General features: G+C 45.4%; 1 protein-coding gene across 1 annotated transcript in view; it reads left to right on the top strand.

Moving 5' to 3' along the window:
* The window catches only part of TP63 (tumor protein p63), a 102,720-nt gene that overhangs the window by 9,297 nt on the left and 78,263 nt on the right, over nt 1–15,160 (top strand). Inside the window, exons 2-3 of the mRNA XM_027720798.2 lie at nt 10,271–10,399; nt 11,104–11,236. Coding sequence (XP_027576599.1) covers nt 10,271–10,399; nt 11,104–11,236 — 262 coding nt within the window. The remainder of the gene's footprint in view (nt 1–10,270; nt 10,400–11,103; nt 11,237–15,160) is intronic.

The raw sequence follows: 15,160 nt of genomic DNA, 5'->3' as shown, positions 1-15,160 counted from the left end.
ACTGAAAGCAAGCTCCTTGTAAAAAAGAGACAGCAACAAGTTGAGGTAGACACTGGTTTTGGGTAAATGCAGGAAAAATACTGATGACCAAATCTCAAAAGAGGGGAAATTGATCGGGCAAGCCTCAGGAAGGTCAGATTTCTGACCATTGCCTCTACAGAACTTCAATTTTCCTATTAAATACCTAAAATCACTACAGAAGAGTACTGATGAAGGCCTGTAATATCTGTATTTTTCTCATGACTGCCATCTCTTGAAAATAACCTTGCCCAATTTCATTCCTGGAGCTGTTGCTTTCTTTTCTTTTAATATTCCCTAATGCTGTGGAGACCTGGGTAACTGGAAAGGATGTGGTTAACTGGTTTAGGCTGCTTTGGGCATTTAACAACTGCCTTTCTCCCACTCCTCCTCCAGAAAAATGAGGAGTCTCCCCATACTGCGCAGCAGAATGCAACAGCAGAGGTGTCTGAGTCTCCTACTTCCCTAGATGCTCCCAGGCTGCAAACCACTACTGATGGTGGATGAGGGGAACATGGAGTGATTTTGGGTTAGGCATTGCCCCCAGAGAGACAAAAGATGGTCTCTGTTGTCTTTAATTGTAGCTGCAGCTGGGCAGCAGAGGTTGGCATGTGACAGCAGGGCTGGAGGCGGCACTGACCCAGCAGGAGACCTCAGCAGAAACCTGTGCTTGTCCTCTCCTTCACCGAGCAGAGAAAGCATCACTCTCTTTGTCCTGCTGTAAAACCATCAGGGGCTGGCTGGCTGCAAATCGTGTTGAGCAAACTCCGAAAGGTAGACCCAAATATGTGTTCTCAGCTGTGTATGTGAAACTGAGCAAATTATGTCTTTTACTTAGACCAAAGGGATTTTTTTTTATGGATTTGAAAATGTTTTGTGGGTTTTGAACAGTTTGCCTGAAAAGTTTCTCTAGCACTTATTTTTGGACTTGGCTCAAAAATACCTCAGAATTTTAAGGACTGGACCTGGATTTTTCTGCTTGTGCTGCTTTAAGAAGACTATCTCACTGTGTAAAAGCTTTCACCTCTGCCCAGCCGCTCTGACTCTTCCCTCTGCAGGTGGGGACTGCTTTTAACGACCACTGCAATAGGTTTGGGGAAGGGATTGACTGGAAAAATGAGTTACAAAATAATGCAACTGCTTTTTAATTGGTTTTGGGTTCAGTGCTTCCTTAAAATTGATTATTTACATTTCCTTTTATTATTTAAATTGAAAAGTCTTGAGACCACCTTATGCTGCAGAGGTACTGATTGTCAACAGGTCACTATGTGCTTTACAAATCTGGGGATACTCCTATACCTCAGGAATGGAAGGACAAAGATGGACAGGACACCCATGGGCTGGGGGTTGGGCTGGGTGTCCCGAGCTCCAGGCTTGCACTCTAATTCTGAGCTTTTCCACAGAGATTGCTCAGGTTCCTAGGTGGTCTTCTGGACATTATGAGGACTCTGTACTCCAGACTAACATGCACCAATTGCAGTGGAATTGCTGTGGCAGTGCTTCACCTTGGCCAGAGCTCCACCCTTCAGCCCCTGCTGAGAAAGGGAGTGGGTGTCAGGGCTGAGCTGAAGGGGAGGGGATGTCCATGGCTGAGTTTCCAAGGATGGGTGAGAAGGGGGTGTCCAAAATTGAGTGGGAGATATGAGAGGTCTCGGAAAGTTCACAAGATGCTGAAGGAAATCTTGAAGGAAAAAAAAATTAGGGCTTTCTCTAACAATTATGGGACAGTAGTGCTGGTGGAGCGATGGGCTGCCTGAAGCCCTGAGGACAAAGAAATACCTCTATTATATGGAAGTGGTGACTGTTGTCAGGCTGATAATGATGACATGTAGATAGCTGATGTGATGAGACATTGATAGGAGATGCAGTGGGTTCCTAGGCTGCAGGGGTTACTGATAGCACACTGAAATCGTTCTGTTTCCAGAAGCCATTCCCAGCAGTTTGCAGGGAGCAGGCCATGCAGTGCTCATGCTGGAAACCCTCGTCATGGTAGTAATGGGAATGCAGAGGGAGTCTTTTTCTCCCAGAGGAGCTCTGCAGTCTGTGCTGGAGCAGGGTGCTGGCATGGGGCACATGGCTGCAGTGATATAATGTGCTTTGAGGGGTGGCCACAAAGCTGCAAATGTAGCATTCACTGCAGGCAGTCTTACTCAAAATGACTCTAACTGAAAGGAGATGATGAATGGAAAAAAATCCCCCTTGTGTTTTGCAGCATGGTGAATTAGGAGGATCACTGTGCAGCCAGTTTCACTTTCTCTGATATAGGTCAGTCTTTTCTGCGCACTGAAGACTGAAGCAAAGAGCAATTAGGAAGCAGAACAATCCCTTCCTACCCCTTTCCATTCAGCTCTCACACATATGCTTCCAAAAGACAAATCTAAGTCACAGGGAGATCAGGATGCACTATTACAGTAGACCCTAGCAGAACACTGAGCATTCCTCTGAGACAGAATTGCTTTATTTCCTCTAAATATATAGTTCACAGTTGAAACAGGTTGTGTGCAATACAAGTGCCATTTGCCTAGTGACTGTGAAAGGTAACAGTCACAGAATCACAGAAAATGCTGAGCTGGAAGCGACCCACAAGGATCATTGAATCCAACTCTTAGCCTTGCACAGGCTGACTCACACCATGTGCCTGAGAGTATCATCCAAACGCTCCTTGAGCTCTGGCAGCCTTGGTGCTGTGACCAATTCCCTGGGGAGCCTGTTCCAGTGCTCAACCACCCTGTGGGTGAAGAACCTTTTTCTAATATCCCACCTAAACCTCCCCTGACACAACTTCAGGCCATTCCCTCGGGTCCTGTCACTGGTCACCACAGAGAGGAGATCAGTGTCTGCCCCTCCTCATCTCTTCACAAGGAAGTTGTAACTGCAATGAAGTCTCCCCTCAGTTTTCTCTTCTCCAGGTTGCACAGACCAAGTGACCTCAGGCTCTCCTCATACGGCTTCCCCTCAAGGCCCCTCACCATCTTCACAGCCCTCCTTAGGACACTTTTTAATAGCCTAGTGGTCTTTCTTATATTGTGGAGTCTAAAACTGCCCCAGTATTACAGATGAGGCCATATCAGTGCAGAGCAGAGTGGGACAATCACCTCCCTCGACCAGCTGGTGATGGTTTGCCTGATGCCTCCCGGGACATGGTTGGCCCTCCTGGCAGCCAGGGCACTGCTGGCTCATATTCAGCTTTCCCTCCCTAGTCTGTCCTTGGATGCTGTAGGACATTGTCAGTGTCACAGAGCCCTTCGCCACTGTCACTCCCAGTTCCTTCTTGTGTTCCCCGTATCTCCTTGCCTGTCGGCTACTTCTGAGATCAGGGTTCACCCTTTTGGCAGTCAGCTTCTTTCACATTTTCTAATGCACATCTCTGTGCCACTTGACCACTTTTCTCTCAGCTGCCCCTCCCCATAACCCATGCTGCTGTCCACATGATTTTTTAATGAGATATCAGATCTGGGAAACATCTGAAAAAAGTGAGAAGGGGGAAAAAAGAACAGACAATTGAACCATAGGTGAAAGTTCTATTCTGTCTCAAAGGAATCCTGAGTTGGTGTTTGTTATTCCTTACATTTGTCCTTTCTAATCCATGCAACCATCAGTTTTCTTTTGGACTGACATGTAGAAGCAGTGTTATATGGAAAGACAATCTGAAGGGTTTAAAGAAGTTGCTGGAAGTCTAGATTTTAAAATGCTAAATCTGAAAGCTGGGCTCAAAATTGAAAGGAGAATAAATACCTGTGAGCACAGTTCAGCAGGATCTGCCTCTGCCACGATGGGAGTCAGCCTCTTTTGGAATCATGTGAGCCAAGACCTTGGAATATGGCATCAGGCAGAGAAAAAAAAGAAGAAAATGCATTTTACAGTGCAATTCATGCTGGGAAGGGAGGTTGCTTGTTGATGAAGTAGACACAGAAAAAGTGCATTAGAGTTCAATGAAATTCAGCCACAATCTTCTCCGAGGCAGTTGAGAGCCTGCCCGTCTACCATTTGGCTTTCATTTTGGCACCCCTGTTTGCAGCAATGAGCTAGGCTGATTTCCAAAGGTCTCTAAGGGGTGCTTCCAGGGTATGCTCTGCTGGTCGAGGGTGGCCACTGCGGTCATGGGGGACAAGAGCGCTCTGCACTTCGGGGAATTCCAGATGACACTGCCTGCCAGGCGCACGCTTGTCCCGTGCTGCCAGACCCCGCATCCTTCTCCTCTTGCACAGCTGTGAGCCTCATTAGGTACCGATGTCTACAAATCACTGCAGTGTTACAACGCAGAGCAGGGGGAATTCCAGCAGGACGAGGGCTGCCAAGTTCCTCGAGTTTTAATGGTGTGATCTGAAAAGGAGCCCCCTCCCCACTCAAAACCTAAAAATACAACTGACACCAAGATTTAGGCATTTAGGCGTAATGCTTGTGAACTTTAAATTGTTTGTTTACCATTGCTTTTGATACACTTCAAGGTGTAACTGCAGAAGACAGGGATGAGCATGTGGATTTGGATTGCTGATTGCCGACTTCTCTGTGACTTAATTCTCTACCCAGCTCACGCCCTGTGATGGTTGAGCACTAATCTATTAATCTGTGCATGAATTAAGGGTTTTTAAGGGGTTAACTGCTTTAAGCATTCAGGAAGAAAGATTAGGGTTTAGTCTGGGCATATAAATTGGAATTACACTTCCACTCTGAAATGTGAGTATGGTTTAAATCTAGTCACAGCATTTCTGCAGCTTTGATTTTCATTCCTGGGCATCAGCATTTTGGTGCCTGAAGATAGATAAGTGAAATTTGGGAAATTAAGGCCTTTTTAATTTCGCTATCTAAACACCCAAAATCATTAGTTCCTTTTAAAGCAAGCACCAGACTGGGACTCGGGTGACCGAGGTTGTATTTCTGGCTTGCTGAGTAACAGTGAGTAATCCTATGACCTCCCAGTGTCTTAGTTTTCCCACAGGTAAAATGGGAGTAATTACCCTGTCTTCCTTTGTAGAGCACTTTGAGAATTATGAATAAAATGAGCCATATTAGATATCATTATTTAGACATTATTAATTATTTTTTGGTACATTTGCATAATGTGGAAGTGCTTTCTTCATAAGACCAGATGTTCTTCTCTCTGAATCAGGGTTTCCTGAGTACTCCACTAGCAGGTCCTTTAGGGGAATATATCTTGTGAAAAAAGAGCAAAATCTGTAGCCTACAGAGAAAGACTTCTCTGGCCCCATCTGCATGTCCACTGGCTGAGAACTACAGACTCAGTGATAGAAAACTGTACACCATTGATAAGACATCTCGTGGGGACAAGCAGAAAACAACATTCTGTAATTTTGGCAAGAAGAAGAAAAAAAATCTCCAGATCATTTTGCTCGTCCCTATTGTGAAAGTTTTCATGTCACAAAATTTTACACTGTGGTTATACACCAATATCAAGCCATGAAGTTCTGCATCTTCAAACTATATGATAATTTCTGAGAATTTGCCCAATGCAGGAGGAACGCAAACGACCCCAGAGCTCCAGCTTTCAAGGGAAGCTAAGGAGAACAGAAAGTGCTTGGATCTCTTGAAACCCAACACAGCAGCTTCACTGAGATACCATATTCATTTCTGGTTTCCTCATAAACTGTACTATTAACCCAGGAGTGGCTCAGAGTGTTGAAGCACCAAGCCCATTTTGGATGAAAAAACAAAGGAAACCAGCTATCTCTTGGTTGCGACAGTCTTTATTTTTGGAAGGAGGCTGCTGGACTCACACATGCGCCCCAGTGGTGCTTGAGCTGCACCCTGTGTCAGATTTGACCCTCTATCAGCAAAAGCAGGTGGCATCCGCCTTTAAGGTTAAAGCTATAGGGGAGGGGCTGTGCATGCTCAGTATCAAACCTAGGTCTTGTTTTCCTCAGGAGCTCCCGTTTTTTCCCCAGTGGTAAGTCAAACCTGGGTGTTTTGGCTTTAGCCCTTTCTAAGAAAGATTATTTGCACTAAAAGGTGGCATTTTGGGTGAGAAGTGTTGCTGTAATGCAATAGTTGAGTTTAATAGTTTTCTGTCATTTTTTTCCTGCTGTGGAAAGTGTTTTGTTTTGTTTTTTTCCTTTAATGTCTTTGATGTGAAGGTGGAAAGGGGGTACATGTGGTGAAGACTGGAAGCATGTGCTTAGACTGAGTAGTGGGAGCAGAAATGTCTTGTTTTCTCTCTAGTTTGCCACCAGTTTGTGGTCATGCTGGGCCAAGCAGTCGGGGCTTCATTTCCTCCAGTGTTGGGACCTTCACTTCCAGAGAAAGTCAATTGTAGTGCAGATAGGTTAAAGCTTATGAGAATCAAATTCTGTGCTTGCCAGGATTATTTGGTTTGGCTGTTGGTTTTTGGAAGGGTGGGTTGCTTTCTTTTGTTTGGTTGATTGGTTTTTTGTTGGTTTGGAGTTTTTTTTTTTGGTTCAGTTTAATATTCACAGCCTTCTGGAAGACTCTGAAAGTGAGTGCTGTGTGGACACGGCTACAGGGGCATGTGTCTCTCATTGCTGTATTTTGCAGAGATCTCGCTCATCAGTGAGATGGCAAAGGGGATCAGCTGGGACACATCCCCAGTGAGGGGGCTGTAACGCAGCTCTTCTGGGGGAGTGGTCAGGAGGCAGCAGAATAATCAGTGTGTCTTGAGGCTTCAGCCCACCGAGTTAATCTGGAAAACTGCTTTCACCTGGAGTCTGGGCTGCTCTTGCTCCATCAAAATAAATAGGACAGAGCTGAGCTAGATCTTAGTGGGAGTGCCTTGCTGCCTTAGACCTGGGATTCGGTGGCTCAGGAGCAGTGTCCCAGCCCTGCATGAGGAAACACTGTGCTCTTGGTGAGGTCCTGCTTCTCGGAAAAGATTTAACTTGCTATTAATAATCTCCTAGTGGTTTTTGAAGGAGGGACTTGTGGATGCAATGTCCTATTCAGCTTGCAGTTTGATGGGGGCTGTAAATCCCCCTGTAGTTCCAGTCTGGTGTAGCCAGTGTTCTCTGCTTGTGAAAAGCAGCCTGCTAGCTAGTTGATGCAGGGCCTTACCTTAAACAGAGACACACTAGACAAGACTTACTACTATGCATTGTTCTATTGTAATCAGCAGTTTGGTGTAAGAGCCAGTGTTCAGTAGTGCCATTTCCTGTGATGCCCTTTGGGACGAGTGGATGTGGCTAAAAGGGATGTTGCTTAAATGTCTGTTGATAAAAAAGTAGCTGGTTGGTAGAACCAATTTGAGCAATGCAAATGCTTGAAATCTTGTGTTTAACTTTAGGCACACTGATTATTTTACTGTAAGTAGAGCATTTGCTGATGTGGGAAAGGACAATTAACTAGAGTAGTGACATTTACGGATAGATTTTGCTTAGGCTTTAGCTGTTATTTTCCTGTGGAAATTCAGGCCCTTAGGTATATGTTTAGTAGACAGAGGCTGCTCCTTTGTGTTGAAGGCTGATAGAAGGAAAATGGCACTAGGTTTAGGTTTTATTAAAATCACAGGAAAGAAGACAGTTTATCTTGTATGCAGCTTTGTGTAGAAGTTGGTTTTCATGCAGCTTGACAGCCCTTTCCCACCTGAGAGCAGGATGCTCCAAACTGAGTAAAAAGCAATGCTCCCTACCTGTCTAATGCCCACAGTATTATCACAGCTGCCTTGCCAAAGCTGGCTGCCTAATCCTGCTGCCTCCTTTGGAAATAGACTTGTACAGGTAGTAAAGGTTGCAGAGAGTGTTGAAGGAGTCTCTCAAATTTTGCTTCTGTGAAAGCATTAACCAGGAGACTTCTTGTGCATGGTATAGGGAAGCATGCCTTTTTGGCTATCAGGTAGAATCTGATAATGCTTTTCTTAGAAACAGTAAGCTAGGAGCTTGGCTGAGTGCAGGGATAAAAGTGAAACAGCTGGAAAATATTTCTCTGGAGAAATTTGGAGTTGTGTTTGGTAGAGGGAAGTACCAGCTGTGTCCTTAACTGGTGTTATCAGTGTGTGCAGCTAATACCTCCTGCCTCTCCTGCACTGCAGGCTGTGGGCACTGCTTGTTTTGGGGGAGGTTTATGGTATCGCTGCTGAATGGGACCACCAGGGCCAGAGCAGGCAGGGTGAACTGGGTTGCTTTGCCTTTTTGAGACCAAGAACTTTGTCCAGGAGTGAACCAAAGCTGGGGCATGCTATGGCATGCAGGATTCTAGTTGCACTGAGACTTTTCAAAGGAAAGGTCTCTGAGGAAGGTCTGTTTTGCTATAACTCTTTATCTGTTGAAGTTAGTTCCTGTTTATGCAGTAACAAGAAGTGTACAAGTCATGAGCAGTTATGATAAGTGGCAAATAATTGTTAAAAGTGACCACTTTGGTGGCTTGGGAGAACCTACTGTGGGGTTTCTCTGCCCATTCCTACGAGGTCAGGACTGAGTGCAGGGTATTGAGCAATGCCTGAGGTCTGTGGGTTTAGCGGCAGAGCAGGTTGCAGAGCACATGCTCCCCCGCTGTGATCCTTCAAAGCTTGTGGTGGCATTGAGTTGCAGCTTTTGTGGAAGGTTTTAGGCTAGATGTGTTCTTCTGGGTTTCAGTGTGGCATTCTTGAAAGTGTCTTACCAGACTGAAAGCCTGAAAGGAGTAATTTCTGGTACTTTGTGGGATAACTGCTGTTCTCAGAGGATTTGTGATTATTCACATGTAGTGTGGATTTGTGCTCACATCTGTGAGGCAGAGCTATTAGCTGTGACACTTCTGCATTTTATTTGTCTCTAGCTGTTCATGAGATTTTAAATTATGTTGGTTTTGGTTTTTTTTATTACAAAAAGGATAAGCAACTGAAATGATACTTTCACCTATTTCAAGGCATGCCCAGCTTTGGCTCTGGGAGCTTAAGACACTTTTATTTCCATTAGCTTAGAACAATGGTCTTCTCTTTTCTAAGAGCAGGAAGTTCTGTGGACAGCAGAGGTGAGGAAAGCCCCACTTTTTGCAGACCGGAGTCATCCTCAAAACATAAGAGGTCACACAAATTAAGTAAAGAGAGCTAGATCCCTCTCTAACAGCAGCCAGAAGTAGATACTTCAGGAAAAGAACTGTAGTGTGATCTTCCCTCTGAAACACTCTTTCTTAATTTTGGCAGTTTAATAAATTAGGGTCTTCCAGGCAATTTGTTTAGACCATTGTGTTAAACAGGACAAATATGTGCCAAATAAAATATCAGTCCAGTTGTCTTTGGAATCCAGTTATAACCGTGGCTCTTGCCACTGCTGTTTCCCTGGCAAGGAACATGGCCATTTGCTTGCATTGTGCTGAAATAACTCTTTAATATGAAAATTTTGCAGGATGCCCCCAACTCTGTAGCAGGAAAGGTGGTCACCTGCCTCATACTCTAATTAAAGTTGAACTGAGAGTTTTTGTCAACTGCAAATATACTCGAGAAATTCCTCCCGCTCCCCTTATATTCCTGCAGCCGTCAAGTATTTTGACATGGGTGTAAAAGCTGCTGTGTTTGAATTTAGAAATTGGCCAGTGGGATGAGAATGTGCAGCTGTGGAAGGCATGAGTGCTCCAGCTCTGTCACTGCTTCTCTTGGGTCCACCTATTTCTGTGAGGCTTGTGGGAGGTTAAGGGGATAAAAATGGCCAAGGTAATTAGCAGATCTGATGAAAATCAGTGGGTCAGGCTCTGAAATCGTTGGAGGGGAGAAGGCAGTAGACAAGTAGAAAATTTTTTATGTGATGGAACTTATTTCCATAGAAAATAGAACAAAACTATTATTTATTATTATTTAAATTAAAAAAAATACTTGGTTTGAGACCTCAGCTGCAGTGGCTGGGTGTAGGAGAAGTTGCCTAATCATCCAAGGGCATGCCATTTAGAGAGGTAACCAGCCAGGGACAGTGAAATCACACCCTGCTTAGTTGCTTCACCTGCTGCAAAGACTACCTGCTTTATATGGGAAGTTGATTATTTTGGGGTAAAATGGAAAGTGGATTTTTTTTTTTTTCTCTCTGGGATTCTTATGATGCAGCATCCCAGTGGATTCTGAGGGATATTTAACTTATTGGGAAGGTTGGCCAAATTCTCTCCCATCTAAATACAGCATCTGCAGCAGTGTGGAATGTGTGTTGTACAGCTGTGAATGTTCCAGGCATTCAGCATGTCTCCTTTTTCACACAATAGCTTCTATTTATGGGTTTTCATCAAGTTGTACTCATGCATTCAACATGTCTTTGTGTGTGTGTTTTTCTTTTTTTTTCTTTCTCCTTTTTTTTTTTTTTTTTTTTTGCTTTTGTTTTTTAAGGTTTGTAGAAACTCCGAGCCCCTTCTCGTGGAAGGAGAGTTACTACCGATCAGCCATGTCCCAGGGCTCACAGCCGAGGGAATTCCTCAGCCCAGAGGTAATCCAGCATCTCTGGGACTTCCTGGAACAGTAAGTAGCCCTTATGTGGAATTTGTGAAAGGTGTTTTAGGACAGGATGCTCCAGGGATTGATGCTGGGGGTTTTGGAGCCTTATGTACCTGTTGATTAGATATGGATGTGATGATTAGATGTGTCAGTCTCTGGTGACTTACAGCTCTTGAGCTCTCGAGGTTCCACATCCAGGCTATGGGGACCAAATGCAGTGATCAGCAGTGACACTGACTGTCTTCAAGACCTCTGGCTGAGCTGACTGCTTTCTAGGAAGTGATCACCTAAGGCACATGGTTGACATTTTCCCCTAAGGAAATGGAAGGAGGTGAAGATGGTGCAGAGTTCACCCTCCCAGGTCCAATGAAGGAAATAAAACTGACTCTGTTCCCATTCCTGACTTGCCATGACTAATGCTAAAACAGTTACTGCTATAAATCCTCCATGAGTTCTGTCTTTCAGTGATTTAACTCTTGCATTCTTATCTCATCTTTCTGGTCAGGCAAGTGAAATGTCCCTCCAGGCCCTGTCCTGGTTTGGGGCCGCTGTAGTACAGCGGGTGAGGAGATAGTTGTTCGTTAGTAATAACTTACTTTGTCATGAGACTGGTTCGTGGTTATGCCGAAGTTCTGGATGACACCCTAGCAGGAGGCATGGGAAGGGAAGGTGGGGTGGTGGAAAATGGAATTTGGCCAGTTTTAAGTTTAGTACTGTGTTCTTTCCAGGCCAATATGCTCAGTTCAGCCAATTGATTTAAACTTCATCGATGGCCCATCTGAAAATGGCTCTACAAACAAAATTGAGATTAGCATGGACTGCGTCCGGGTGCAGGACACGGAGCTCAATGACCCAATGTGGGTGAGTAGTGAGAGCTTCCTTGACCTTTGGGGAAACATGGAGAGTCTTTGCAGGAGCTATTCCAACTGTGTTGCCCCAGGTCCATCTTCCTCCCTTGGCTGACTCCTGACCTGCTCTCCTTCTCCTGCCACAGCAATGGCAGGAGAGAGGGATGAGGCAGCTAAACTTGGCAGGAGAGCTGGGGAGTCTCTTTCACACACTACTCAACCATCCCTGCGCTCTCCCTGCTTAGAGGTAGTTTTATGTGACCTTGTTTGGGTTCTGGGCACAGTCGCAATTTTGCTGACCAAGGCCAGAGGTTCTTCACTGGTTTTTGTTCTCTTGAGGGTCATATAGGAGTGAAAACTTTTTTTCAGAGCACAGTTGGGTTTTTTTTCCTCCTGTTTCTCCAGACTAGAGAGTGTTTATATTGAGTCTTGGCCATGGGTGTCTCATCAGTATGGCTCAAGACTGGAATGCAGATGAGGCACTGGTGGTTGTTGGTTCATTGCCTTTGGCACAAACAGACTGGCTCTTTCTTAGCAATAGCCCTACTGAAGAAGCCAGGTGCTGTTCTTGCAGGCTGGAGCAGGAGCTATTTTGAAGTCTGAGTTGTTCATGTCCTGTTTCTGTTCTTCCTGGGTTTTGTATACTTTAGGATAAAAATAATGTGTAGTTTGAAATTTGTTTTGGTGTCTGTAAATTTTCTTGTTCCGCTGTTTCCATCCTGAGAAAGTGGTGCCATTTGATTTCCTGGCTAATCAACCACAATTTTTAATGTGCCCAAAAATGGTATGTTGGCAATTTGAATCCTAGCAGTGTTTGTAACCTGGTGGATTGTGTCTGCAAGCAAAGAACTCCTGGTCATGCTGATTGCAGTCCCCAATGACAGACAGTTTGATCTGTTAGTGCTACTTTGGTGTGACTTCTGGGGAGACTGCAGTGCTCTTCTTTTTCCATGGAGGTTACAAAGGGTTAAAAGGACAATTTGAGGTTGGGTATGTGCTCAGCTAATGTGGTGAAGCTAATCCAAGTGCACAAGGAGAGGTGACTGAAATTAAGTCTGGTTATCTTTTGATTCTGCATTTTTGGGGGCACAGAGGGGTGGGGTACAAGCCTTCCATCAGCATGTGGATCTCAGCTTTTTCCACCACTATAGCAAAGCTCCAGTTAAATGTTATCTCTTCAATGGGCCAAAGATTCTCCACATTTACAGGGACTTCTGATTTTCAAAGTGCATAGTAATAGTCTGCTTGAACTATGTCCTCTTAAAAAACAATCCCCACCAGTTTAAAGGTCATCAGCAGAAACTTTGCGCCTTCCACGCTCAAATCTGGACTTGTGGCACTGAGCACTAGTAAAGCCTCCCCATCTCCAGCTCCTCTGAGCTGTCTGCAGAGCACAGTGGTGGCTGACGGGCTCACAGAAGGCCTGTTCAGAGTCTCCCTCTCCCGTCTGTGGAGCAGAGAAACATGAATGGAAAGACCCTTTCCCCTGTCCTCTCTGAGCCTTGCTGAAGTGAGCACTGGTGCTAGGGAAGGGCACAAGCAGCTTTCTCTATGCAATAACCTCTTGCTTATGATGGGCTTGATCCCAGCCTTGTAGGAGGCATTTCTGGAGAGGCCAAGCTGTACGGTGACTTCTTTTTAAGAAGTGTTTTTCACTGACGTGACAAGCTGAAGGGGGAGCAGGGAAATTCCATCCTATCCTCACCCTTACTGTAAGGCACCAGCTTAGAGTACATTAATGTATGTACATTAACAAATGTTCCAGTTTGTCTCCAGTGGAAGACAGCACCTTTGCTCAGTTGAATGCTGGACAAAAGCCTTCACAAAGCAAAATATGCATCGCAAACCTGTGCAAACAGCCTGTCTTTTAAAATGAGGAAAGCTCTTTTTACTCCCCTTACCACCACCACCACCTCCCTATAAATTTGCAAACATCCCTGACAGGTGACAACTCCCCTTGCAGAGAAGTCTGTGTTTGCTTTGCTGTTTCTGGGGCTCAAAGCGGCTGCAGCTTGCGTTAGCAGAGAATGTGTAGCCCGAGGCAAGGTGTTTGCTTTAATCTGAAATACCTTACAACCCTCTTCCCCTCCAGCTTCTCTTTTCCTTTGGATAGCTTCAGGGCACGAGCTTTCCTTGCACCTGTCTCTCCTGTAACCTCAGCCATGTCACTTCTAGACACGAGGTGCTGCACGCAGCTGATTGCAGCAAAGGGTTGAAGAGGGCAGATAAACACAAAGGAATGCAGCAGAAACAGAGGGGCCCTGGGAGATGAGCACTGAGATCAAGGCACAGGGCTTTATAGTATTACATTTGTCTTAAGAAAAGAGCAAGGCCAGCTTTTCTCCAAAATGTATCACCGTGTGAGATTTAAATGGGTGCAAAGCAATTAAGACTGGTGTTTTTGAAGCAGTTGTCCTTGTGTAGACTTTGAGGCAATCCCAATCAGCCTTTAAAATAAGTTCTGCACCTTCTTTCAATTTACTTCTGAAAAATGAAACTTTCAGTCTTAAAAGATGTCCACCTTTGATCCCAACAGTTGTACTGGTAAGACCTGTGATTTTTTTTTTTTGAATTTTATTTTTATTATTTAACTTTTGGGGTACAGTTGTTTGTTCACAATAGAGTTGGCAGTGGGGAAGGAGCTATAGTGTTCAGAACAGTGCCTGAAGAAACTGTCTTACCAGTGGGCTGGAAACTGAGCATAAGTTCTGCCCTCCTGAACACCCATTAGTTGTGTTCATTGCCTTGAAAATCCAACTGTTTGGAGAGAGAGCTGGAGAAGAGGGTTGTGTGACACAGAGATCCCTCTCATCTGAGCCCTTGCAGTTCTCACACACTTCTTTTTAAGGAAGAAACATTCTTCCTGTGTCCATATAAGAAAGGGGTAAGAGAAACTGGTGGTCTGCACTGTCTTGGGATGAAAAGAGCTGGAGGGGCCAGGAAGAGGGTTTGTGGGTCTGGTGTAACACCAGACAGTCAGCAGCCTTCCCTGGCTCTGTGCCTTGTGACCAGCTCTTTCACAATGTCCTGGGTGGCCCCTCCGTGAGGCTGTCGGCTGTGCCCCTTCCTTTCCTCTGGTGTGAACCACGGGCAGACTGGAAAATCCCAGCAAAGATCTGCCTTTTTGCGTGACCGGAGTGAAAGGCTGGTGGTCCCTGTGGGTGTGGAGAACGTTTAGCTTCTGCCATGGCCCTAGTGTGGGAAGGAGCTGCGGATGTCCAGGGAGGTAAGTTGAATGTCCTTGTGGGCCTCCTGCCATTCATTAAACCCACCAAAGAGGGGGTCCCCAGCCTCTACTCTGATCAAGGATGCAGCCAGCAACCATAGGGTCTGTGGTGGGGTGGTGTCTAGCTCCCTGCGTTCAGGAGGAACACTGCTTACAAAACCTATAACCTGCAGTGCTAGAAATTAGGCAATGTTATAGCAATTTTATATTTTTGTCTGACTGACTAAATGCCCTGGAGCAACAGGGAGGAGAGGTCTGGAGACCTCTCTCTAGGAATGAGTGTGTGGCAGTGCAATAACCCTGCATTGCCCTGGAGCCCTCTTAGTGCTGTCAGTCTGACCTACCGGGTGCAGAATTGCTTTCCTTCACAATCCCTCAGAAGTCCTGTAAACTGTTCAGCAATGCTTAGAGATGCTAGTCTGGACCCAAACAAAGCTGCTTTGGGCTAAGGACTTCAACGAGCAGCATCCTGATAAAAGTGTTATTAGTGGGGTTTGCAGAGTCTGTAAGTCGTCTGCCACCACCATCCCAGCAGTATGTCCAGGGTTCCAGGGAGCTTGCTGGCAGGAGCTGCAGTGCTGTCCCCAGTGATGGAGCAGCTTGTCCCCCTCCCCCTGTACATACCTTCCTTTCATGCCCCTGAGCGAGCCGTCCTCCCGCAGCCCCTTGCCTAACCAGTTCAGTGGAATGCCTTTTGCCCAGACAGTCGCC

Source organism: Pipra filicauda, unplaced genomic scaffold (assembly GCF_003945595.2).
Source record: "Pipra filicauda isolate LSUMZ 115617 unplaced genomic scaffold, ASM394559v2 scaffold98_size3848907_pilon, whole genome shotgun sequence".
Taxonomy (NCBI): Eukaryota; Metazoa; Chordata; class Aves; order Passeriformes; family Pipridae; genus Pipra; species Pipra filicauda.
Note: the sequence above shows the minus strand (reverse complement) of the source record. Positions and strands in the feature narration are given on the sequence as shown.